Source organism: Thamnophis sirtalis, unplaced genomic scaffold, assembly GCF_051295495.1.
Source record: "Thamnophis sirtalis isolate CommonGarterSnake01/CBP01778 unplaced genomic scaffold, rThaSir2_p1.2 scaffold_8, whole genome shotgun sequence".
NCBI lineage: Eukaryota > Metazoa > Chordata > Lepidosauria > Squamata > Natricidae > Thamnophis > Thamnophis sirtalis.
The window spans coordinates 45,537,906-45,563,118 of record NW_028261388.1 but is presented as its reverse complement, the minus strand read 5'-3'; the positions used below and the strand labels follow the sequence as shown (position 1 = coordinate 45,563,118).

Genomic DNA, 25,213 nt, shown 5'->3' with positions numbered 1-25,213 from the left:
TCATTAACATTTTTCCAAAAAGCCTTATCTAAATAATTAGATTAAAATGCAAAGATAATGTCTTGTTCTTGCAAAAAAAAAAAAAAAAAAGACTTACTGGAAAATTAAAGCCTTTATTTTGATATTTGCTTATTTCATCATCAGGCAACCCCTGCTGATAGGCAGGTTTTTTCTTGCTCTTAAGATGTAATTGAACAATCATTTAAGTTGTTTCAGGCATCCCCATTTAATTCTAGATTGCATGTTCCATAAAGAGGTGAATTATAGTTTGCAGTCAGTCCCAATGAAATAGTTTTGCAATCCTTTCTAATAGAAAAAGAGAAAGAGAAAATAATCAAAATCATCCATGCTTGTATTTTGTACCTTATTATGATGTATGCAATGATGTCACATATATAATTATCTGGGGTAAAGAAAGAATACATTGATTTAAATGGCACACAAAAATAACCTCATCAGTGCATTGATAAAGCATAAGCAAATTTTTCATATACTCCTAAGAACATACCTGTAATATACAGAAAAATGTAAGTAATTCAATCAAAAAATGAAAATAATACAATCCTTGATTGTATAAACAGAGACATAGAATCAAAGTGAAGTATTAGTACCACTTCATAAAACCTTACTTAAGATTACAACTGAAGTACGGCATCCAGTTTTGGTTACCACATTACAAAAAAGATATTGAGACTTTGGAAAAAATGCAGAGAAGAGCAGCTAAAATGATTAAAGGCCTGGAGATTAAAACATATGAAGAACGGTTGCAGAGCACTTCATGGATGGTCTAAAACTGCTATTTCTCCCTGTGACCCTATGGAACCACATTTCTTTGACAACTTGAAAGGGTTACTTCTTACTATTTACTTACTATTCTTTTTTCTCACTCACATTCTACTACTTCAGCACAATTTATTCTTGCCAGTTTTATTTCCACTTTTCTGTGATGCTCTGCAAATTAAATATTTTCTTTTCTATTTTCAGCTTCGGACTATTAGCCACATATGCAATATGATGATTATATTACAGAATGATATTTAATGTTTATCTTCTCCATTTTATCTCACTCTCCTTACAAAAATAATACAATTTGTGGATGTCACAGGGGTCAATTTTCGTCCCCCTGCTGTTTAACATCCATATGAAATCAGAGCGATGTAGTGCAATATAATTTTGTTTTACAATTATTTATGTCATTTGTATCATTGATTGAATAAAGGAATTATATTTTCTTAAAACACAATGTAGCCTGTTCATAAATCAGTACTAGGGATAAATGAGAATACATTTCTTTTCTTTATTGAGGAATGAATTCACTATATTCAGCTGGATACAGAAAATTAGTACTGCAATATGATATTGTGGTTTTCATTGCTACATGGTTCTGGATTTCTTTGTCATTGCTGCATAAGGAACTTTAATTTTTGCTGACAGAAGAAATGTCCAATCTACATTCAGACACTACTGTATCTACTATATTTTCTTCCCTAAAACATCAGTTAATTTTCATGACAACATTCTTGTACAACTCAGGATGAAGAAAGATTCATGCACTGCTTGCAGGTGTTCTTTCTGCTGTATTGTAGTTTGTTGTATTTTATTGTGTTCATGTGATTGATCTCCTGATGTTTAATCCCTTTTTTATTAAAAAGGCAATGAAAAAAATCTTTTAAAGTTAGCAACCCATGGGTAAGATTGAAGTTCAACATTTATTTCATATGCAGATTTAATTTGTTTTCTAAAATCTAAATCATTAATAATGTCTCAATATATTGAGTTTAGGAGAAGGAGCTGTCAATCATCTAGCATTAGTCCAATTCTGAAATATTTTAGCATGTAAATGTTTTTGTACTTGATTGATTTGATATACTTTCTTAAATTTATTAAGCTGTTGCAGTGGTTGTTATTTGAACACTACAAAGTAACAATGAAACATTAACATTTTGTTAGCTATATAATCTGCTTTAACAGTATAACAGAGTTGAAAGAGACCTTGGAGGTCTTCTAGTCCAACCCTCTGCTCAAGCAGGAAACCCTATACCAGGAATGTCAAACTTGATTTAATTGAGGATCGCATCTGGGTTGTGTTTGACCTTGGAGAGCTGGGGGTGGTTGGGGTCATGGTGGGTATTTGACACAGGCTCAAGATGCATTTTCCCCTTTGCATTCAAAATAGCTATTCCAGACAAAGGGAGATTTATTTTCTGGCCCAAATAGTCTCAATTGAGAAATATGAAAAATTAAATCAGCTTCAGGAGTCAGAATCCCAAGGTTTAGATACAATACTAATCTAGTAGTTCAAAGCTGAGTAGTTCCTCCTTATCTGGATTTAGAAGCTATGCAGAATTAAGCCTGGTTAATATTTGGAGGGAAATATTGGGGGGGGCTTAGTTCTGGTTGGCAGATGCTGCTAAAGAGAAGGTGAAGAAGGTGCTACCTCCTGCAGCAATCTGCCAGCTAAAACAAGCTGCAGGTCACCCCCATGTGGCCCATTTTGGCCTCCATGGCCTTCTGCATCACTCTGCTAGTCAAAAATGGACAATAGAGGGCCTCGTGAGTGCCCCGCATGGCCTGATTTTGGCTGGCAGAGTGCTGGAGGCCATGGGGGCCGAAAACAGGCCATGGTCAGGTCCTTTGATATTTCCAGGCCAGCCCTGTGGGACAGATCAAAGCACATGAGTTTGACAGCCCTGACCTATACCATTTCAGACAAATAGTGTCCTAGCTCTTCTTAAAAATCTGTGTTGGAACAATGACAACTTCTGGAGAAAAGTTGTTCCACTGATTAACTGTTCCTAATGTTGGGAAATTTCTCCTTAGTTCTAGGTTGATCTCCTTGATTAGTTTCCATCCATTGCTTCTTCTCCTGCCTTTAGATGCTTTGGAGAATAGGTTTATTGATAGTTCTTCCTGCCTTCAATTTTTAATATTTTTTTAAAGTTAAAAATGGATTTTTGAACTTTTCTGAAGTGAGGGGATAAAATTGACACTAGCAAAATAATTACAGATTGCGGTGCCCTAATAATGGTCTCAGTTAAGAAAATTAATCTCTAAGGGATAATTAGACACTCTGAACTACTTAGTTCAAAGTAGTCAGAGTAGTTCAAAATATAGTCAGAGATTTTCTGTTTTCATTTGACAAAAAATTGTTTTTAGTATTTACTTTTTAGAATTTAGAATTATAATATCATTGTTACGGCTATTTTGCTTTCCTGTCTTTAAAAGCAGCAGATTAAGTATAAAAAATTAGGTTTTGTTTTTCTTTTGTGTATTAATTGTTAGTTGTCCAGAATTGTTTATTTCAATTGCAAGTTGTGATGGCTTATGTGATCACCTCACTTAGTGACCTGTTGTCCATGGTCTCCTCAATGGGCTCAGGTCAATAAGGGAATTTGAGGTACCTTGGGTACTTTGGGATGGGAGAGGCCCTGGGAGGCCTAGCAGAGGTCCATACCCACACTGCAGCATCTCTCCAACTCACATTTGACCTTCCCTCGGTCTTCCAAGGATCCCCACCACCACATGAAGCACCCAAGGTCCACTTTTGACCCTCAAGGTCACTGCAAGCTTTGGGTCTGCTTCCATCCCACACTTGGTCCTCAAAGTATTCAGGAGCAAGATGAGAGGGAGATATGTGTGGATTAAGGTGACCAGATGTCCTGATTTCAGCAGGACAGTCACAATTTCTAACAATTTGTCCCGTGTCCCGGGGCGTTTTAAAAAAGTCCCGATTTTCTGGGTTCATGTTGAAAGCCCAGTGGATTTGCTTAAGAAATCCTAACCGGGGCAAGACAAAAGACACCCTGTCTAACCTCTCTCTCTGTCTCAGTACTTTCATTGAAGATATAATTAAAACATTAAAGCAAGAAAATGGACCCCCCGCCCTTTTACCTCATTTTATAAGAAAAGATGACTCAGTACCATAGAGCTCCAGGAAATACTTGGGTAGAGAAGTCGCGAGTGTTACTTGCTGGATTTTCCAGAGGGGAGGGGCACAGAGGTTGGAGGTCTGCTCATGTGGGAAAAATGGTGGCAAAGTTTCTTTGAAAAATATTTCCCTGACTAATTTCACCATTTTAATTTGCTCAGTTCTTTGTATTAACAACATCATTCTGGATTGACTTGGATTCCTGCCTGCTGGTAAGTGAGCTGGGTTTTTTTCTTTTATTTTTTTTAATGTATTTTAAAATAATATTTTATTTATTGTGCATAGGATTTTTTAAAAATTTTATTCTGTGTGGATTCTTTTTTTAAATTGTCTTAGACTATTTAAAAAAAGATTCTAGACACACACACACACCCGGTCAAAGGTGTCCCTCTTTAACAATCTGAAAATCTGGTCACCTTAGTGTGGATGGGTGGGTGGGTGCTGCACTTTGTCATAAAGGCATACAGATTGCCCACTACCCAAATTTTGTTCACATGACCATAGGGGATTTGAAGCAGACATAATTTTGAAACTGGGTCAAAAATAGCTTTTGGGGGATTTGTCATAACTTTGAATGGTCATTAAGAAATTAGTCATAAATTGAAGAGTACCTACTATCTGCAATCGAATATAGAATATAGGTAATTTGATTGATGAAAAAACAGAATTTGTACAATTAAAACCTTTTGTTTGCATCTTTCATTTAGGCTTTTTTAATAATTAGATTTTTATTTGCATTTTTCCCAATAAAAATTCTAAAGGGATTTACCTAATATAATGCATTTTTGTATATACTGTTTCTCATTTTCATATACATTATTAATCTATTTACATGAATAATAGCATTGCAACATTCAGAATACTGAAAATATGTGTATATGATGTTATTCTAATTTTTTCCCAAAAATAAATTCCATTTAAAAACGTTCTTAATTATAGGAATGGAAGAAAGAATTCTTCAAATGCTTCTTTTTGCATAGTAATTAAGTTTGGAACACGAAGGTTGTATTTATCCATAAGGAACTATTTTTATGAGTTTAATTACTGTATAGTTCAAGTGGGACTAAGGCAGAAAACATGGCTGGGCATGACCAATGGGATTTATGATTCCTTGCTTGAAAATTAATTCTACCGATTTGTACACTGCAATCATGGAATTTGGGAAGTTGATGTTTGAGAAACAGCACAAAGGTATAAGCTTGTTTTTAAATGGATCCCAGCCAATATGTATATTTGTGTTCATGGTGGTATTAGCATTCTTTCCTTTCATGCACATATGATCACATTAAAGAGAAGGATTCCCATATTTTATTTATGATATTTCTCTATCCATGCCTTGACTTATTCATTGCTGCTTCATCCATTGTACAAGGTACTAGTGAGTGTTTTTTCTTTCTTTCTTCCCTTCGGTTCAATCATGTCTGACTCTCAGACACTGCCTGGACAAAACTCTGCAGTTTTCTTGGCAAGGTTTTTCAAAAGTGATTTGCCTTTGCAAACTTATTAATCTTAAATACTGTATGTAGAAGCTGAAAATCTGGGGAAAAAAATCTCACCAAAAATGTATAATGTCTGATGTAAAATTTAAACCCCCCCTTTAAAGCTATCAATGCCTGCATTTTGGTAGGAATTCTACTAAATAGGACATAGATTCTAATTTTTAATGCTGTATTTTTTATTTTATTTTCTTCTTAAGAATTTAAGAAGATAGGCTATGTTTTTCCTTTGACTATGTTTTCTTTTCTTCTTGAACTCAGCAATGATTTTTAGGGCCCTCCAGAAGAAGTTGACTTTAAAGCTGAAAGGAACAATGGCCCATGCTAGACTGAAGATAGGAAATTGGAGCTTGAAGGGTTGAGGGGACAAGAGAAAAAGCAGAAGAATTGCAGTGATTGCTGTTTTTGGTGTGTTTTCAATTATGAAACAGAAGAAATGTGTACGGTCAGACAGGGACCACAGACATGACAGAGCAGTTGCCAGCACTTGTAAAGTATACAGATAATTGTCCTTTCCTGCCAGCCATATAAAGATAAATGATGCAAGAGAATCTTAATATTTTGAGTGTTGTCTTTTAGTTCTTCTAGTCCATGGGAAAGAAAGAGGAAGTTTCTGGCCAGTCTGTTGAGGGAAGACATTTGGTTGCTGAAACTACATTTTTTATTTTCTGGATGAGAGATTTCTGTCACAAGATGGATTGCATGTTACAAGAACCGAAAGGAATGTGTTGGCCTGAAGCAGGATGAACTTGATTAGGGCAAGTAAAAAATGTGGGTTTGGACATGAAAACTCTGTATTAAGGACCTAAAAAAGAGAGAAAAGAACAAAAAAATCTTCCAGAAGAATGTGAAAGTAGTGCTATAAAGGACCGCTTAACCACTCAGTTAAGGCATAGGAAGAACATTAATTAATTATGATAAACTTCATTATATTTACTAATATTTAGAATATGGATTACAAGCAAAATCAGCTTAAAGCCTTAATAGAGGAAGTCAAATATGATTTAAAAGTTACAATAGGTATCTAATAGGATAATTTATTTGATTGGAATATGGCAATTAGAAGATATAATCTTGTTTTTTTTAAAAAAAGAACTAAGAGAAAAGAAGCAACAATAGCTACACCTGTACAAAAATCCAGCAGGATGAATATAGTGGCGCTATAAGAATTAAAACAAGTAGATGAAGTAAAATGAATACTGTTCCTGGTTTCTACTGTCAACTGCTGATCCATGAAGAAAAATCTGGATGATGTTTTTCAAAAGCAAAAATATCATCCAGATTTGCTATACATATTGGGGCATGAATGTTTGCACTTTTTTATATTCAGTATATCTTTTCCTAGCAGCTGTGGAGGGTATGCATTGCAAATTATCATAGGAAATTGGATTTATATATCTTAGTTCAGCCATTTTAAAATTTGTACACAAAAATGAAATTTTCCTCCTTGCACATTCCAAAGCATCATTTTGTCTTCTGTTCCAATAATAGAGCAGAGGTCTAATTATATATAATTACACTGTAGGCACAGTACTACTAAAAAGGGCTAATAGAAGGGAAAAAAGAATAACCTGACTCATCCGTTCTATGGCTATAAAATATTTAATGTAATTAATTATCTATTGTAAGATAGGCAGACAGAAAGACTGCCTATATATTTTTAATATTTTTTTAAAGGACACGAAGTGATTTCTGAAGAAATATGAGACTATAAAAAGTGAGCAACCATAATAGCAACTATAAGACAGAGAACTAAGGGAAGAACAAAAGGTAATATTTAACTCAGCAAAAACCTTCCCTCCCTCCCTCTTCCCTCCCCTTCTCCCCTTCCCTATTTCTGTCCATCCTTCCTTCCTTCCTTCCTTCCTTCCTTCCTTCCTTCCTTCCTTCCTTCCTTCCTTCCTTCCTTCCTTCCATCCATCCATCCATCCATCCATCCATCCATCCATCCATCCATCCATCCATCCATCCATGAGGGCTAAACTTGATAGATATCCATAGACAAAAGTAAATAAAATGAGTTCATCAAGGCACTGAATCATGCTTCCAAATTGTGGCAAATTAAGTGCCTTTTCACCATCTGTTACTTTTTATTATGTAACTATTTTATTATGTAATATTCATATGCAGTGCCATCTAAATGAAGATAAATTGCTTCACTGTATATTGATATTGCCAGGTCTCTTTGTTCACCGATGTCCCACTTCTCCCCCCCCTTCCCCCCACAAAAAAATGGCAAACAGAAAATGTTGGCATCAATTCATCCAATATCTTCACATTCCCTCCTTCCATGTTGTAAATTAACATACATGTGTTTCTTATATCTATTTTTCATTAATCTTGAGAGTGAATGAAACAGTGATTTGCAGCGGGAAAAGAATATAGTTCTACTGAAAAATAGAGCTTAATCCTGACACTTAAAATGTTGTCAAGTTTAGTTCAATACATTATGTTTTTCTCTTGCTTAATATTTCTGAGTTGAAAGAACTATGGAGGTAATACACAGATACAAATATGATTATAGTACTCATACAAAATTGCAGTCATGTTCAAGATAAGATCGGAAGTAGATTTGGAAGGGAAATCCTCTATTGACTCTATTGAGGATGGATCTATGTAACCTTTTCTGAACAAACTTTATTAAACCTAATATTCCAAAAGTGCTTTTTCAGGAGGTAACTGAACTTTCTTGTTTTTTCTTTGAAGACATTTAACTACTTATCCAAGAAGCTTCTTCATCTCCTTGCACCTAATAGTTACAATCTAATTCAAACTGTAGAATATACAGACATTCTTATAAACAATGATATTAAATAAGTAGAATAAAAAGCATTGTCAGGACCAGGTAAATAGTTGAGCTTTCTAAGAAAGAAGTCAAAGTTTGATCTGGAGATGATTCTGATACATGGAAGATGTTAAAATAAAATAAAAGATAAAAAGATGTTGAGACTCTAGAAAAAATCTGCAGAGAAGAGCAATCAGGATGATTAGGGGACTTGAGACTAAAACATTTGAAGAATGGTTACAGGAACTGGGCACTGGCTAGTCTAGTAAAGAGAAGGACCAGGAGAGACATGATAGCATTTGAGGGTCTGCCACAGAAAGGAAGGGGTCAAGCTATTTTACAAGGCACCTGAAGGCTAGACAAGGAATAATGGATTGAAACTGATCAAGGAGAGATTCAACCTAGAAATAAGGAGAAATTTTCTGACAGTGAAAGCAATCAACCAATGGAACAGCTTGCCTTCAGAAATTGCGGGAGCTTCATCATTGGAGGATTTCAAGAAGAGATTGGACTGTCATTTGTCAGAAATGGTGTAGGGTCTCCTTCATTGGGCAGGATGGGGTTGGAGTAGGTGACCTACAGGGTCCCTTCCAACTCTGGTAATCTGTTAATGTTTCAATGCTTCACTGATTTCAGGTAGAGACTTTTATTCTAAAAGCTCGGTCTGCACCTTTGCCCTTTAGTTTTTGATGCAAAAATGGTGACACCCTTATGGATATAATATCACTGGGAGGAGCAAGGGTAGGAATGGAGTTATATACTTCTATATGCCCCTAATGCTATAATCAGGTTCCTTGGATTCAGGTCTCCCAGGTGCTGCATCCTCTCTTCATGTTATCTTTCAGGGCTGAATCATGCTTAAATTTCCTAGATTTGTATGAAAAGTATGAAAACAATATGCATCCTCAACTCACATCCTTTCCTACCTGGTTTCCAGATTTAGTTTTTATAGTAGCTTTTTGTTTTTATAAAGATTCAGTCACATTTCTGGCATTCCATTATTCTTAATCTAATCCACAATGTGGCCTGATTTACACAATAAAAGCTTTTCCTTAGCTTCATCATAGCTATTTCTGGGAATGTTCTGGCTGATTGGATTGCACTTTTTGGCTTTTCTTTCCCATTAAGTAGTTAATTTGATTCTGATGTTTATCAGGTGAAGTCCAAGTACAGATTATTTGTGTTGCTTGAAGAAAAAGTTGCCAACGAAGAATTCTATTTGCAAAACTGAATTAACCTGAAAATCCAAGAGAGCAAAAGAAGACTGCTTTTATGTTGTTCCCAACCATTAATTATAGGACAGAAGAAAGCAGTGCCCTTTTCTTTCCAAAGATATGATGGGGCCAAAAGGCATTTATAGGAGAAGGCCAAAGAGAAACCTTTCCCAAACATTGGTCAAAGGGTTATTATTTCAGTAATCAGTACAGGATTACTACAGTGTTTAGTGAAACTTCCTACCCTTGGAGGTGTTTTGTGTATGCTGAAGTTCTTCCAGGCTTGTGAAGACTGCAAGCAATCTGAAATATATCCAGTTCAAGCATTTGTCCCTAGCCTGGAGAGAAATGTGAAAGCAATGGTCTGAAGCAATCTGAAGCCTCCTTGAACTGCTTTGTAGAAATAAATTGGCAGTGTGAATTAGGTCACTTCCAGGGTTTGAATGATTTCATCAAAATGAACCCATGTCAGTTCATAAAAATTTATACAATGTACAACACTATATAAAAAGATTCCTGATTAATAGGCAGGACAAATCTAGTCAAACTCTTCTTCTCTTCTCTTCTCTTCTCTTCTCTTCTCTTCTCTTCTCTTCTCTTCTCTTCTATTGTCTCCTTTCCTCTCCTCTCCTCTTCCCTACCCTACACTACACATGCATATTATATGTATATAATATTCCAGTAATTAAAATCTGAAGAATTCATTTTTCAGAATTAATTTTTCAAATAATAGAAGGACCTATCTTTGGGAATTGAAAAACTGAGCTAATTTTTAGCATACATTTTAATTAAAAAAAATACTACAAAGAACATAAAAAGAAAGAAAAAATAGAAAGAAGCATCCTATTTTGCATCAAATATAAGTACAATTACAAAATTATCTCTTACTATAGTATGTTATAGGGTTTTACTCTTACTATTGAATGTTATAGGGTTTGCACTAAAAGATCTCCAAGGTCCCTTCCAACCGTATTATTCTGCTATTCTGTTAGTCTATTCTTTTATATGATTTTAAAATTAGTTTACCTTTTTCTTTTTTCCTTTTTTTTGCAATAATCAAAACTAAAAATCATAACTACATTTTTCTATTGCAAGTCTATCAGTCAACCATGAAGGTAGATATTGAGTTTTTCCCCTCTAATCAGAGAAGCTAATTTTTAGTCATCTCCACAATTTCTATTTTCTTTATCAACCATTCCTCCATTACAGGTAGTACAATACTGAACCTATCTAGTTTTGAACATATAATAGTCTCATTGCAGTTGTCATATATAAAAACAAACTCCTGTGACTTTTTACTAATTTACTAGTTAATCCTGAAAGAGAAAAACTGAACTACTTTTTTGGTCTGCCAATCCATTCTCTTTTTACATTAGCATAAAATTACCATTTTAAATTAAACATAATTAGTCAAACTGCCACTAGCAATTAAAACAAATACAATGTACTCTGTACCTCATGAAAGCCCTCTAGACTTACAGCATTGGTTCTTGATCAAAACTTGCCAAGGACACAAAAGCTTCCACTAATCTATGCCAAACTATCTTGGACAGCAAGATCTTGCCTGGAGCATCCTTCTGGTGGCATTTAAAACACCTGCTGCCCCTGGTGAGCGAAAGAAAATATTTTTTTTTCCATTCTGTTTATAACTACATATATACCAGAACTGGGTATTTTCATTACTGAGGGCAGAATAATATGATATTGTGTTCAAAAGTAATCAAATAAATAAATAAATAAATAAATAAATAAATAAATAAATAAATAGTTCAAACAATTTATTCATTAATAATTTAAGCAAGCAGTCAATTTCATTAAGATACTTTTTCAGTATGGGCTTCATATAGTTTAATTAAATGAAAGTGTTGTATGCACTCATTAGTTTAAATCTCACTGTACATTGTCAACGTCACATATTCATATTTGAAGTACACTTGAAAGAGAAGTAATTGAAATATGAATTGAAAGCTCAATCTGCTTTCAAATTTAAATGCAACTTTTCTTTTTATTCTCTTTGTATAATTTCTTATAACTGATGTTAGTTAATTAATTTGTATTCTAATAATTTGGGTAATAAATGATTGTTAATTTCTTCTGAGACAGATTACATTGATACACTGAAACTCTCAGTTCGAAGGCAACTATAGATTGTTGGGTTCCCATTATTTCCTTGGTGTTGGAAAGTTCATTTATTTTTGGTTTAGTTGCATTGTGTTTGTTTCTTTGTAGGGTGATGGTAATATCACTCTGTATGCTATTTGAAGGTGTTATTGTCTTAACCTATTCTAGAAAACTGAGATGATGTAAGCCAAAGCTAATTTAACAGCTCCATTTGTAAAGAAAATATTTCAGCAGTGAAACTAACTGTTGTCCCATGATTTTCCCTCTTTTTTCTTCAGAGAAAACAAGGAATGACCATTTTCTTGTTATGTTCTACTCTTTTTTGGGTCTCTCTCTCTCTCATGAGTATTTTTGTTCCTGCATTTGCAAAAATGTCACCATTAATAGAATGTTTGCTTTCAAAAATGAAAAAACGTTGAAAAATATACTATGTTGAGTTGTGGACAAGTAACAATTGCTTTTAAACAAGTTTAAGATTAATAAATCTTCATCATACCATGTATGTGTAAGAGAAGATAAATGATAATAGTTAACTTCTGAAAGAAAGGATTATTAATTGCCTCCATTAGGAAATCAGGCATAGAAAATGTTTACTTAAAAGACCTTGAGAATATAAATGGTTATGATATATCCTGCATTTTTAAGTTATAAGAAAAACTGCAATTGGAATACAAAATTACCTATTAAGGCAGTCAGTAAAATGTACAGAATTTTTAGCAATTGTACTCTGTGACGCACATTTTTTTTAAATGCACACACATTTATTCATGGTTTTTTTTTTGCTGTAAAATGGCTATAAAGCATTAAAACTAATTGGGAGCAAAAGTATGCATTGATTTTTGACATGTAATTTTAGAATTTAGAATTTTAGAATTTTATTAGTATTTGTAGGCCGCCCTTTTCCCTGAGGGGACTCAGGGCGGCTCACACAAAACCGGGAAGGGGGAATACAGACATTAAGACAGAAACATATAATAAAATAGTAAGCAACATACATTCATCATTCGGGAGGGGTAACTATCCTTATCCCCAGGCCTGACGGGCGAGCCAGTTCTTCAAGGCTATGCGGAAGGCTTGGACGGTGGAGAGGGTACGAATCTCCACGGGGAGCTCGTTCCAAAGGGTTGGGGCTACTGCTGAGAAGGCCCTCCTCCTTGTAGTTGCCAGCCGACACTGGCTGGCCGATGGAATACGGAGGAGGCCTAATCTATGGGATCTTATCGGTCGCAGGGATAATTAATCATATAATCATATAAGTGTTGAGCAAGCATGTACTATATTAGCCCCATCTTCTTTACTTTTGCTCATTGTAGAATAGACACTTGCCATGGCATGTTATCCAATTCATGTTATCATTTTACCTACTGTTCTAATTTGGAGATAGCAGTTCTATTTCTCTTCAGATATTTAAAGGAAGCTGCCTTTGAAATGTAAGAGCTGTTGTATTTTGATAAACCTTGGTATACTTTTAAACTGCTGTGGTTTTGCTCAACCATTTTAGTGGTTACGCTATATTAGTAGACAATAGTATTACTTTTGTTTTAATAAGATCTACTTTTTTTTACAGAATTTGTCCTTCACTAGGGTACTGAATCTATCATAATTTCCCAGGATTCCATATGAAATAAACTACAGATTCTGGATTTAGCAATGTTTTCATATTTTACTATTTTTTCTGGTGATTGACCATATAGTTAGGACAAAATAGGTAAAATAAAAATATTTTGTATTATTTGCAAAAAGATAAAAAATGAATATGCATGAATTTACATCATTCACAATGAAAAGAGTCTTACTTACATATACATTCACATCATACTGCACAATCTATTTATATTTAGGTAGGTGTAGGTTTAGTAAGTAAAAATGGGGATAATGTAAATTTAAATATATAAATTGATAAAATTATTATTCTAACTCGTATTCTCATATCAAGGCCATATGTAACATCTTTGTTCCATGAAGTGCACTTTTGCCATTTTGTTCCAGGGTCAATTCGAAGTGTTGGTTACCACCTATAAAGTCCTATACAGGAAGTTATACAGGAAGGATACCTAAGGAACCAACTTTACCCTATTACATCAGCCCTCGCACTTGATCAGGTAGGGAAGGTATGCTGCAGATCCATCAGTCTGTATAATAACATGGCTACTCTTTTCTTTGTTCAATTATTTGGATCATATTTTATAACATTTCTGCTTCTTTTATAATAAAAATACTTATATGATTTCTACCTAAAGTAGAAATCTGATTGGAAGGAACATCAACAAATAGTTAACTTTCATGGGCACAACATGATGGTCTATACCAGAGGGGTCAAACTCAAGACCCAGGGGTCAGATCTGGCCCATGGGGTGCTTAGATATGGCCTATAGGGTAAGGTGACCAGATTTTCAGATTGGTAAAGAGGGACACCTTTGACCGGGGGGGGGGGGGGGGTTGATTAAAAATTTTATACAGAGCAACAAAAATTTTCATACAACGCAAAAATAGTATTGTAATTTTTTTTTATTTCAACATAACTACAATTTACAAATATAATACATTTATTTACATTTATATTTATTAAATATATTGACAAAAATTATGTACAGTACAAATATAATACGTTTATTTACATTTATATTTATTAAATATATTGACAAAAATTATGTACAGTATAATTTTACTCTTTGGCATATTTCTCACTTGAGTGAATTTTTTTTAGTAGATTGCTGTCATTGTTTAAAAGGTCATGAAATTTTTCACACGAATTTGTTAAATTATATTTCACACATAAAATGGCTTTCAAAGTCTCAACACTTAATTGTGATTTTTCTGATGTCCACACTTGATTTACAGTAGAAAAAACGCATTCAGTCGCAGCATTAGTTCCTGGTAAGGACAGCGCGTATTCCACAATTTTTAATACATTATTGTATGAAATATGGTTTGTTTGAAAATGATGAAATATTTCTAACCATTTGTTCTCTATTGTCATTTTTGCTGATGCCCAAGATTCAACCTTTTCCTTATTCATATATTTTTTAAAATATGATACCTCAGTAAAAAGATTAGTTTCAGAAATATCACTTTTTGGGAAATTTTGATTAATATGATCAAATGATTTTTGCACATCATGCCAATCAAGTTCTTGTTTTAATGCAACCCAATTAAAATGTTCAATATCATTGTAATGTACCATCCACTCTTCTAAATAATCTACGCAATTACTATAGAACTTTTTAACATGGTTCATGGTGTCTGCACGATTTATTGCACCTTGTTCTTCTAGCTGGCTTATACTATTACGGATAGCTATGGGAATAAAAATATTTTCTAACCGCTTTTGACACTGAAATTTTAAATTATTAAGTTCATTTGCTACTTCAATTACCGAAATTTTGTCACCTTCAATAAGTTTTATACTATTTTGAAAAACAGCTGCTTGATTGTGTACAAACTCTAGCCAAATTTTTGAAGATTCTTTTTCAAAAAACTCTTCTAAAATTCTAGGACATTTATCCTGTGATAGAAAGTAGTACTTCAAAGGATCGTATATTTGCAAAATTCTTTCGACAGCTGGCAAAAGAGCTAACCAGCGCATTTTACTGTATCCAAGTATTTTGCGATATTCGGCTTCCGCATTTTCACAAAATTCTTTAAGCATTTCAATGCGCACAGTGTATATATAGAAATAAGAATATATTTTAACAATAATATTTTCCACATCTATGGGCAACAAGTCAGCAGCTGTTTGAATGGCGTTATGTATTATGTGTGCTGCACAACCAACACCAATAATGTTTTGATTAAGGTTTTTGTTTAATTTATAAAAAATATTATTTGTACCTCTTCTCGCTTTTCCTCCAAAATTTGCTTTCGTATTGTCTCCACAATATGCAATTATTTTATGTTTTAAATTGTTTTGTTCCAAAATATTAATAATGGAACTGAAAATTATTTCAGAAGTTTCGCCAGGCAAAGAAACAAAATCTAAAATTCTAATTTGTATTCCAGTTCCCGAATCAAAAAATCTAATAAGGGTTGGAAATAATTTGATATCCTTATGATTAGATGCATCAGAATATATGGATACAAAATTAATTTTCTCTAGATTTTTGTTTAATTCTGAAAATGCATATGGGGAAAGCACATTACGCACAATTGCCTCGGATTTTGTTCTAGCACAGGTAAAATTTTTGTTGAATAACTTTTTGACAACTTGTGATGTACAGTCCATAGATCTGAAGGAATGATTGTGATTAATAGCATGAAAAGACATAAGTCCTTCTGCTAATGCTAATTTCTTTTCTTCGTCTGCATACGTTGGTTTACGAAAATATTCCTGCATTCTGGAGGAAGATGCAGCAGCATCTACATATCTTTTATGTTTCTGCGTCTCCAAGTGCTTTGTAATATCATGCCTCCCACCGTGCGAAATAGAAAATTCACCATTACATTTCTCACATCTTACTATGTGATCGCTTTTGGTTTTTTTAAGAAAAGGAAATTCACTTCTTAGATCATCGTTGAATTTGCATCCTCTTTTCTTACTCATTATGTTAATAATCTAAAAAAATTAAAATTATATGATTTTATACGATATAAAATTCAACGAGGGTGAAACACACTAAATCTGGCAAAGCTGCCTTGCACCAACCTGGCCTGCCCATAGAATAGCAGCCACTTTGAGACACATAAACCTGGTCTGAACATATTGCATCACAAAGAAAACATTTGCAAAAAGGAACATTTCTTGTAGTAAATATATTTTATAAACAATTTAAAAATAAAAATCCCCCCAAAATAATAAAAAAGGTATTCTATAAATAAAAGAAATCCTTAAAAACCATTGTTAAGTATTATACCAGCAATAATTTATACTGTAACCATTTCAAACTATTCCACACAAAATAAATTGAAGTAAAATCATTTAAAAAAATTCTATACTCAATACTTTGAAATGGATTCAGGAGTCATGATTGACACTGAGTGAATTTGCACTTTTAATAATCAGGAAGATACAATGGCATTGAAAAAAGTGACTGATGACCATTTTTCACACTTAGTGACCATTTTCACACTTAGCGACCATTGTGGCATCCTCATGGTCATGCGATCAAAATGTTGATGTTTGGCAACAGATTCGTATTTCTGATGGTCGCTAAGTGTGAAAAATGGTCATCAGTCACCTTTTTCAATGCCATTGTTTCTTCCTGATTATTAAAAGTGCAAATTCACTCAGTATCAATCATGACTCCTGAGTCCATTTCAAAGTATTGTGCATAGAAATTTTAAAAATGGCTTGTTTCAATTTATTTTGGATAGAATCTTTTTTTAAATAGTCTAAGACAATTTAAAAAAAGAATCAACACAGAATAACACTATTTTAAAAAATCTTATGCACAATAAATAAAATATTATTTTAAAATACATTAAAAAAATAAGAGCCAAGGTGGCGCAGTGGTTAGGGTGCAGTACTGCAGGCCACTTCAACTGACTGTGATCTGCAGTTCAGCAGTTCAAATCTCACCGGCTCAAGGTCGACTCAGCCTTCCATCCTTCCGAGGTGGGTGAAATGAGGACCCAGACTGTGGGGGCAAGTTGCTGACTCAATTTGCTAAAAAAATTGTAAACCGCTTAGAGAGGGCTGAAAGCCCTATGAAGCGGTATATAAGTCTAATAAATAAATAAATAAATAAATAAATAAATAAATAAATAAATAAATAAATAAATAAAAGAAAAAAACCTGGCTCACTTACCAGCAGGCAGGCAGAGTCAGCAGATCTTCGCAGCGATGGATGGAAGCACACAGGGAGCCTATATATGCAACTGCAGTAACAATGACAATGATGAAGGATTGGATTGAGTTAAAGAATAAAAGAATTCTGATCTTAGAAGGCCATGACCTGCAGGCAGGCTGGCATAATTTCTTATGAAATGACAAACATAAAACACACAAATACTTTCAAAATCATTTAATTAAGAGAACTTTACAGCAACAATGGCTCAAAATAAAAAAAATCCACTATGTGAAAACCCAAAACTGGCTATCACCAACAGAAAGAATGACACACCCAAATTTTACAGATTGGAACAAAATTCTAAGATACAGAGATCTAACTGACAGACAGGGAAATTTAAAAACAATTGAAGAATTGGCAGATCAGAATATGAAAGGTGATTGGCTAACCTACCTCCAAATTAAAACTAAATACAATAAAGACACTAAAATATATGGTATTGAAACAGAACCACATGAATTGGATAAAATTATTCAAAGTCTGGACAGAAAGATGATAGGGAAAATATACAAATTCCTCTTGAAGTATCAAATGGAAGAGGAAATTGTAAAAGAACCAATGATAAAATGGGCACAGAACTTTGGCTATAACATTGAACTAGACAAATGGGAAAAATTTTGGGGAATACATTTAAGAATGACACTATCAATCCCATACAAGGAAAACCAGTACAAAATGCTTTATTATAGATGGCATCTTGCACCGTCAAGGTTGGCCAAAATTTCAACAAATACCTCGCTAAATTGCTGGAAATGTGATTCAATACATGGCACATATTATCATTTATGGTGGACTTGTGAAGAGGCAAAACAATTCTGAAAAAATTGGTTGGAAGAAATAACAAAGGTTAAGTTAGATTGGAAACCTGAACTCTTTCTATTAGGAATTATACTGACGAAATACAAAAAAGAAATACAATATCTAATATTATGTATACTTACAGCAGCAAGGATAGCTTTCACCCAGAAGTGGAAAAATAAATTAAACCTAAATGAAGAAGAAATAATAAGAAAAATTATGGACTGTGCCGAAATGGATAAATTAACGAAAGAAATACAGGAAAAAGAAGAATCAGAATTTTATTGGATATGGGATAATTGGTATATAGTTGGATGGAACAAAAGAATCACAGAGAGTGGTCACATTGGTTTTGCCCCATTTTATGACCTTCCTTGCTATAGTTGTTAAGTGAATCACTGTTGTAAAGTGAATTTGGCTTCCCTATTGAGTTTGTATGTTAGAAGGTTGCAAAAGGTGAGCATATGACCCTGGGACATTGCAACCATCATAAATATGAGCCAGTTGCCAAGTGTCCAAAGTTTGATCACTTGACTGAATGGATGCCGAAATGGTCAAAAGTGTGCAAAACGGTCATAACACATTTTTTTCACTCCCATAGTAACTGAATGGTCATTAAATGAAAGGTTGCAAGTCAAGCACTATTTGTATTTATTGGAGCTGAATTTGATCTTAATCTGATAGTTGTAGTGTTGAAAGTGGGATGGGGGTATCAGTCTGCACCTTTCAAAGATTGTTTCTCAATTCTTATATTTGAATATTCAAATTTTCAATATTATTGAAATATGTCAATAAAGATTCTAAGTCATCCAGGTGTCTGAAAGCTGAGACAAATAGCAAAAAATAAAAATAAAAATAAAAGTCCAGTTGCCATGATTCAACTTCCAGATATTACTGAAATATATTATTCTCATTCAGATGAAAATCCTTTTTAAAAAATACTGTATTCACTTAAATTTTGTCCTTGGGGGAATATTGAAGATACATCTCTTACAAGATATTGCAAAAATAAATAAATAGTGGAATAGAAAGTCAGCTGGTGAAGTTTGCCATTTTATCTACTTCTGTAGAACCCCTTTCTGCCAGGGCTGCCAGGATACCTAAAAATAGGAGTTGTGACTTGTCGAAGGTGGACTGGTCTGTCATGATGGCAAAGGCAAACGGCTGTGGTGTTGGCGCTTGGACGGGGAGGAAGAGGAGGAGGAAGAAGAAGAGTACTCACGGCGTGGTCACTTCCCAAGCTCTGGAAACGAGTGGAAGATCTCTGCGCGAGTGAAAGAGCCGCCGCCGCAGGGGAGGGCAGCAGGAAGCGACCACGCCTCGCGGACTCACGGCGTGGTCGCTGGGACCCGCAGCACAGGTGCCGCCACGCCGGCAGAAGCTCTGGGACTGAGTGGAAGTTCTCTGCGCGAGTGAAATAGCCACCGCCGCCGTGCTCTCCTGCGGCGGTGGCTGTTTCACTCGCGCAGAGAACTTCCACTCGGTTCCGGAGCTTGGGAAGCGACCACGCCGCGAGTCCTCTTCTTCTTCCTCCTCCTCCTCTTCCTTGCGGCGTGCTTAAAATTTTCCATCCCAGCCAGCTCACTGATTGGCTGGAGTCCAGGCCAATCAGTGAGCGGCAGACTGGGCTGGCTTAGATTTTTGTGTAGATAGAACGGAACGAGCCAGTGAGCTAGCTGCTAGCAGCTGATGGGCGGGGGAGCGAGGGAGCTGCGAGTGCCAAAATAAAGCGGGTTTTTTTAAGAACGGCCCGGGACGCGGGAAAAATTATGAAAAGGTGTGTCTGTCCCACCAAATGCGGGACATCTGGTCACTCTCCTATAGGGCTATGCTGGAAACAGTGAAGGACTGGCCCATGGTGCCTCTGCAAGCGAAAACAGAACTCAGGGGGCTGCTGATAGAGGGCTGCAGGAGCCCATTGCAGCTGATAAGAGGCCCAGGAGAGCTGCACATGTTTCCATAAAAGGTGGAACTCTATATTCCTTCTCTTCTTTTTAGAAAGTTGAAAGATGAATTATATTGAAGAAGTGGTTCTTATTAGAACTAACCAATTCTGTTCTTCCATGTAATTAGAATGCCATCTGAAAAATGACACACAGTGGAAAGATACTTTAATATGTGTTGCATTTGTATGCCATTGTATGCTTATGATTAATAAAAGAGAAAAAGGGAAATCAAGGAATACATTGTGCACTAAAAATAAAATTTGGGCCTTCAGAGGCAAGTAAAACCTTGCCAAGAAAACTGTAAGAACAAGTTCAGACAGTAGCCAGGAGTTGACACTGACTTGAAAGCACATACACACATAAAAGAGAAAGGGCAATGCTGAAACTGGTTTTTTTTTTCCAATTCCATCTCTTCAGGTTTTTTGACTGTGTAAATCCTTTTTCTATACTGATTATGCCATTTGGCTCCTCAATGAGTTCTTTCCATATCAATATTGTTGTAAGGTTTAGGCTTTTGAATTTGACTTCAAAACATCACAAGTACAATTTTTATTCTTGATAATCTGTTATTTCTTTCGGCCTCCAACTCCAACCACAACTGTAAAAAGAATATACAAAACAGAATATTTCTTTTAAAAGAACACAAAGGGAAATATTTCAAGATTTATAAAATATGTGTTGTTTACTTAAATCTCTTTTCTCTGATTTCCTCCCCCACCCCCAATTTGTTTTCTCTCTCTCTCACTAAGGTCCTTTTCCTTTTCCTTTAAAAATATGAACTAATGAAAAATTATATGTCTGAAATAGCAGAAAACTGACTTTAAGGACCATAAAGAATTCCATTCTCAGCTTTTCCATGTAGGATAAGAATAATCAGTATATAAATACAAACGTATTGTTTTAACATCTCAATTGAAAAAAGGTACTTTATCTACTTTTCTGGTTACTTCTTGAGGCAAATTGTTCCATAAATTAATTGTTCTAGCTGTCAAGTTCTAAGTTGGTTCTCTCCTTAATTAGTTTCCACCATTGCTACTTGTTAATATATTATGATACCGTTCTTACTAATTTTAATGAGTATCAAATTTTGCATTTTTTAAATTTTGGATCTCAGAAAGTGTTCACACAAAAATGTTTATTTACGTCTGCTGGCAATTATTAAGTTACTGCTTAATAATTATTAACAATAGTTATAATTTCTGGTTACTGCTTATGTAAAAGAAAAGACAGCTCATAATCATACGGATGATATTTTCTTGGAAAAAAATAAAGAGAAACTTGAAAAAAAGAAAAAAGCTGAAAATGGTTTATAAGGAAAAAAGAAGAATGTTTATATTTATAACTTTGCTTTACAAAGGAAAATTAAGAGCAAAACTGAGAAAATAAATAAATAATCTAATCAAATTTTATGAAATAAAGATCTGGCTTTTATATTAAAGAATATGTTGTCACTTTTAGTCATAATCAAAAGTTTTCCAGATGTACTTTTTAATATAAGTACCGTGATACAGCAAATAATTTTCTTTTATGTACTTTCAAATACAAGTATAAAGTCATCTCATTATATAGAAAGTCTAATCATTGAATATATTTTTAGAATGATTGATCAATATGGATCATAAAATATTTCAAAAATATTCTATTCTTCTTTTATCCTATCCTTGATTCTTGATTCTTCAGCAATGTGGGAATTTGGGGATGATGATCCTTGCTGCTGATATGATTGGTGCTTTGAGAAATAACTGTATCATTTCATACAATAGCCATATTGTGTTGTATGTTAAGAGATATAACCAGCCATGGAGAAGGAATGCACAAGCATGCCCATGTTATTGTTAGATTTATATGTCATTTATATATTTTTACCACTGATGACAATATACATAAAGCTTCCAACTCCTAGTTTCTCCACATTAACAACCCTGTGAGGTGGGTTGGCTGACACTGACTGTCCTGTTTCTGACTCACCTATCCAGGCTTGTGATCAAGTAAGGATTAGAATTCACAGTTTTCCAGTTTCTAATTCAGGACCTTAACCATTGCAACAAACTATTAGCAAAAATATGGAACAAGTGAAAAGTGAACTGATATACCTACTTTGTCACTGACATTTTCAGAATGCTGTTTTCACTTCCCAATATAGTTTACAACGCTAACCTACCATTCAATTAGTAGCCAAGTTTTGCCTTCCTTAACTTAAATGTAGTTTATATAATACAACCTACTATGACTTTCTCTTATAGGCACATTTTAAAAACCACTTTAATAATTATATAAACATGACACTAAGTGTGGTGTTTCTTCTGTAAATAATTTGGAGGATCCTGCTTTTGTCTGAAATGAGTGGTAACCAAATGCCTTATAGGAATTTGTGTACATAGGCCTAGTTTTCAACTCCTGGCAAGTGTCTGGAATATTCCCTGCAGTTTTCTTGTAAATGGTTTGAAATTGTCTGTTTTCCAGGCCTTAAGGTAGAGCTAGAACTCAGGGTCTCTTAATTAGAGGAAATATATAAGTAAGAAGACATACCAGTCATTCAATGTAAGTTTAAAACTACTGTTAAAAATTCAGGCATGAAGATATAAGGACATATTGTTGAAATCATATTTAATAAAATTATTCTCATGCTTAAAAACACCATAAAAGGAATAAATAAAGTTAACAATGTTGGAGTCTTTCCTCAAATCATCTTTTTTATTTGTCACATTTATTTTCCATTAGGTTTCTGCCACTTTCAACATTATTATCAATCATTTTTTGGCTAAATGTTTTTGAAAGCTCAAAGAACCATATAAATTGGTATTGCTGTTTGACCTCTCAGAATCAAGGTTAATGGAAGCTCTTTGCTGTCAGGAAAAAAGCTTCAAGCCAAAGTAATGTGTCAAAGGCAGCCAGTCAAAAAACGGTCCCAACAACAAACAAAAAAGAAAAGAAACACTATTTAATGTAATACAAAGCAGATCAATCATTTTGGAATGCCTATACTTGAGAATTTTACACTTCTGATTTAAGGGTTGATTACTTGATATCATTACATCTTAATTCTTCACAGCATACCTGGAAATGACTTATTTTCAAAGATGAGTATACAATCGGTGCTTAGGTAGTGATGTTTTTTAAAAAAAATATTAGGCTGAAATGGGAAGGGAAATATAAAACATTTACCTGATAACTTTTATCATGTGTCAAAAAAAGAAAGCATTGACATAAACAACTGCCCAGTAAAATAAGATGATTTGGAGGTTTGTACTGGATTTCAGATATTTGACTGTAGGTATGGCCCATATAGGATTTTTCAGTTATAAATCAGCTGCATCACCCAATCACTATATTAGTATAATACTATATGGTGCCAAATTTTTTAAATTTTATTTTGGCAAATTTTGTATCCTGCCCTTTCTCCTTTTGGCTTGAATATGGGTAAGATTGACACTTAAATTACACCCTGAGGAAATCCTGCATTATCTAGCAGGTTGTAAATTGTTATACATTACTTTACTTTGGTTTAATCTTGTGTAATCTTACCGAAGCCAATAAAATAAATAGAGCCTGATGCCAACTTCCTTATGTTAGTCATATCTGTAACCCATTGCTTATATGACAGCAGCTGTCCTAGCAATTTGTTCAGCCACCCATATCTCAAGATGCCAGAAGCTTTACCTAAGATTTTATTCATAACATATACTATGCTCCATCACAGGGATTCTGTTTTAAAGGTATTGTACTATTGTATTCCCCTTTTAGAAATGGTGCTCAGGATAACAATTGTACTTGCAGTTCATTTGAGCCTAAGAGGTCTTACACTATCTTTTTTACATGGCAGTTGAAGAATATGTTGGCTTATATCTTGTTCATTATGGACGGCTTTCTCCAGTCCCTGAAACTTCTCTGGCAATCCCAAGGGAAGATGCCATGAAAAAACTCTTCCTGTGGGATTTTTAATAACAGGGACTAACCTGGGAGACTTCCATGAATAAATTTATAGCAGAAAAGAGCATCAACAATGGCTGCAATGTTCACAACTTTTAGGAAATTTAGAAAAAGCTCAGCAGATAAATCAAGCATTCTTCACTGCTGCTGTTCCATAAAAGCAATATTGTACATTAGTTGTGTTCTAGTGCTGACCCATAGAGTATTTGGCTACCCATCCCAAGTTGTTAGGAAGAGTCCACAAAAAAGTACATGATCGATAGGTTATACTTGTAGCTTGCCCACAGGATAATAACATTACTTTTTATCAATTAGAGAAATAATTGCCAGATCAATGTAGGTCCATCTTCCCCATACTGTGAAAAGTGATTTGCAGCTTTCTAGGATTTCATCACATTACTGGAGTTAACAAAAACCATTTACAAGGAAGGCATATGCTTAATTGATCCCATGTAATAGAATGACCTAGCAACTGGCACACTAGGTTGCCCCAAAGTTCTTGATGTCACAAAGAATGGTGCACAGTCATTGGGATTCATGAGATTTCTAGGCATGCCATCTCTGCCTTGGAACTACAATTCCTAAGCACCACCAAAACAATACCAATAAAATCTAAAATTAATTATCAGTCACTAAAATTTATAATTAGTGGTTCATTCATTTGATTGGGATGGAAAGAATAATTATTTTTAATATGCATTTACACACTCCCTAAATTAAATACAGGTTTTGTGCAATCTTCCAGTGTTGGTAACTATAACTCCCAGAACATTTAATTATTGGTCATCCAGAGGCATACACATTTCCCAATTACCATAATAAAATCCCATTGTATATCTAAAAAGAACCCTAACCAATTCCTTTTTTTCTGGAAATGAGACATGGAAAATCCTATCACTCTGTCAAACTACTTGCCAGCTCTTCCTTTGAATTTCATAAAAAAAGAACAGATTGATCATAATGCAAAATTGCACCTGTTTGGCTTTAGGTAGGAAGCATTGCCTACTCAGCAGCTCCTACAGTTTTGGTGCTCTTGGGAATCCTTGTGTCTGAAAGGCAAAATATAAAATTAAGCAATTATTAATAGCAATAATTTATCATGACAAAGCCATAGATTTCTGCCTCCTGCTGGAGACCAAAATCAGACAATGTAACAATTGATTATTTTATTGCACAATCATAACCATAGGCCATATTGATTAAATGCTG

General features: G+C 34.3%; 1 protein-coding gene across 16 annotated transcripts in view; it reads right to left on the bottom strand.

Annotated features, from left to right (window-relative positions):
- Nucleotides 1-355: 355 nt before the first annotated feature.
- The window catches only part of LOC106540114 (uncharacterized), a 248,367-nt gene continuing 223,509 nt past the window's right edge, over nucleotides 356-25,213 (bottom strand). For 13 of the 16 annotated variants that reach the window (XM_087721541.1, XM_087721545.1, XM_087721542.1 and 10 more), the window contains 4 exons: nucleotides 24,979-25,053; nucleotides 18,272-18,317; nucleotides 17,289-17,358; nucleotides 14,053-16,096 (listed from right to left, as the gene is read on the bottom strand). In XM_087721541.1, the coding sequence (XP_087577667.1) occupies nucleotides 14,210-16,084 (1,875 nt within the window). In that variant the 5' untranslated portion in view covers nucleotides 16,085-16,096; nucleotides 17,289-17,358; nucleotides 18,272-18,317; nucleotides 24,979-25,053 and the 3' untranslated portion in view covers nucleotides 14,053-14,209. Of the gene's footprint in view, nucleotides 404-14,052; nucleotides 16,097-17,059; nucleotides 17,147-17,288; nucleotides 17,359-18,271; nucleotides 18,318-24,978; nucleotides 25,054-25,213 lie in introns of those variants that run through there. The other 3 variants (XM_087721535.1, XR_015697495.1, XM_087721549.1) reach the window with 3 other exon arrangements.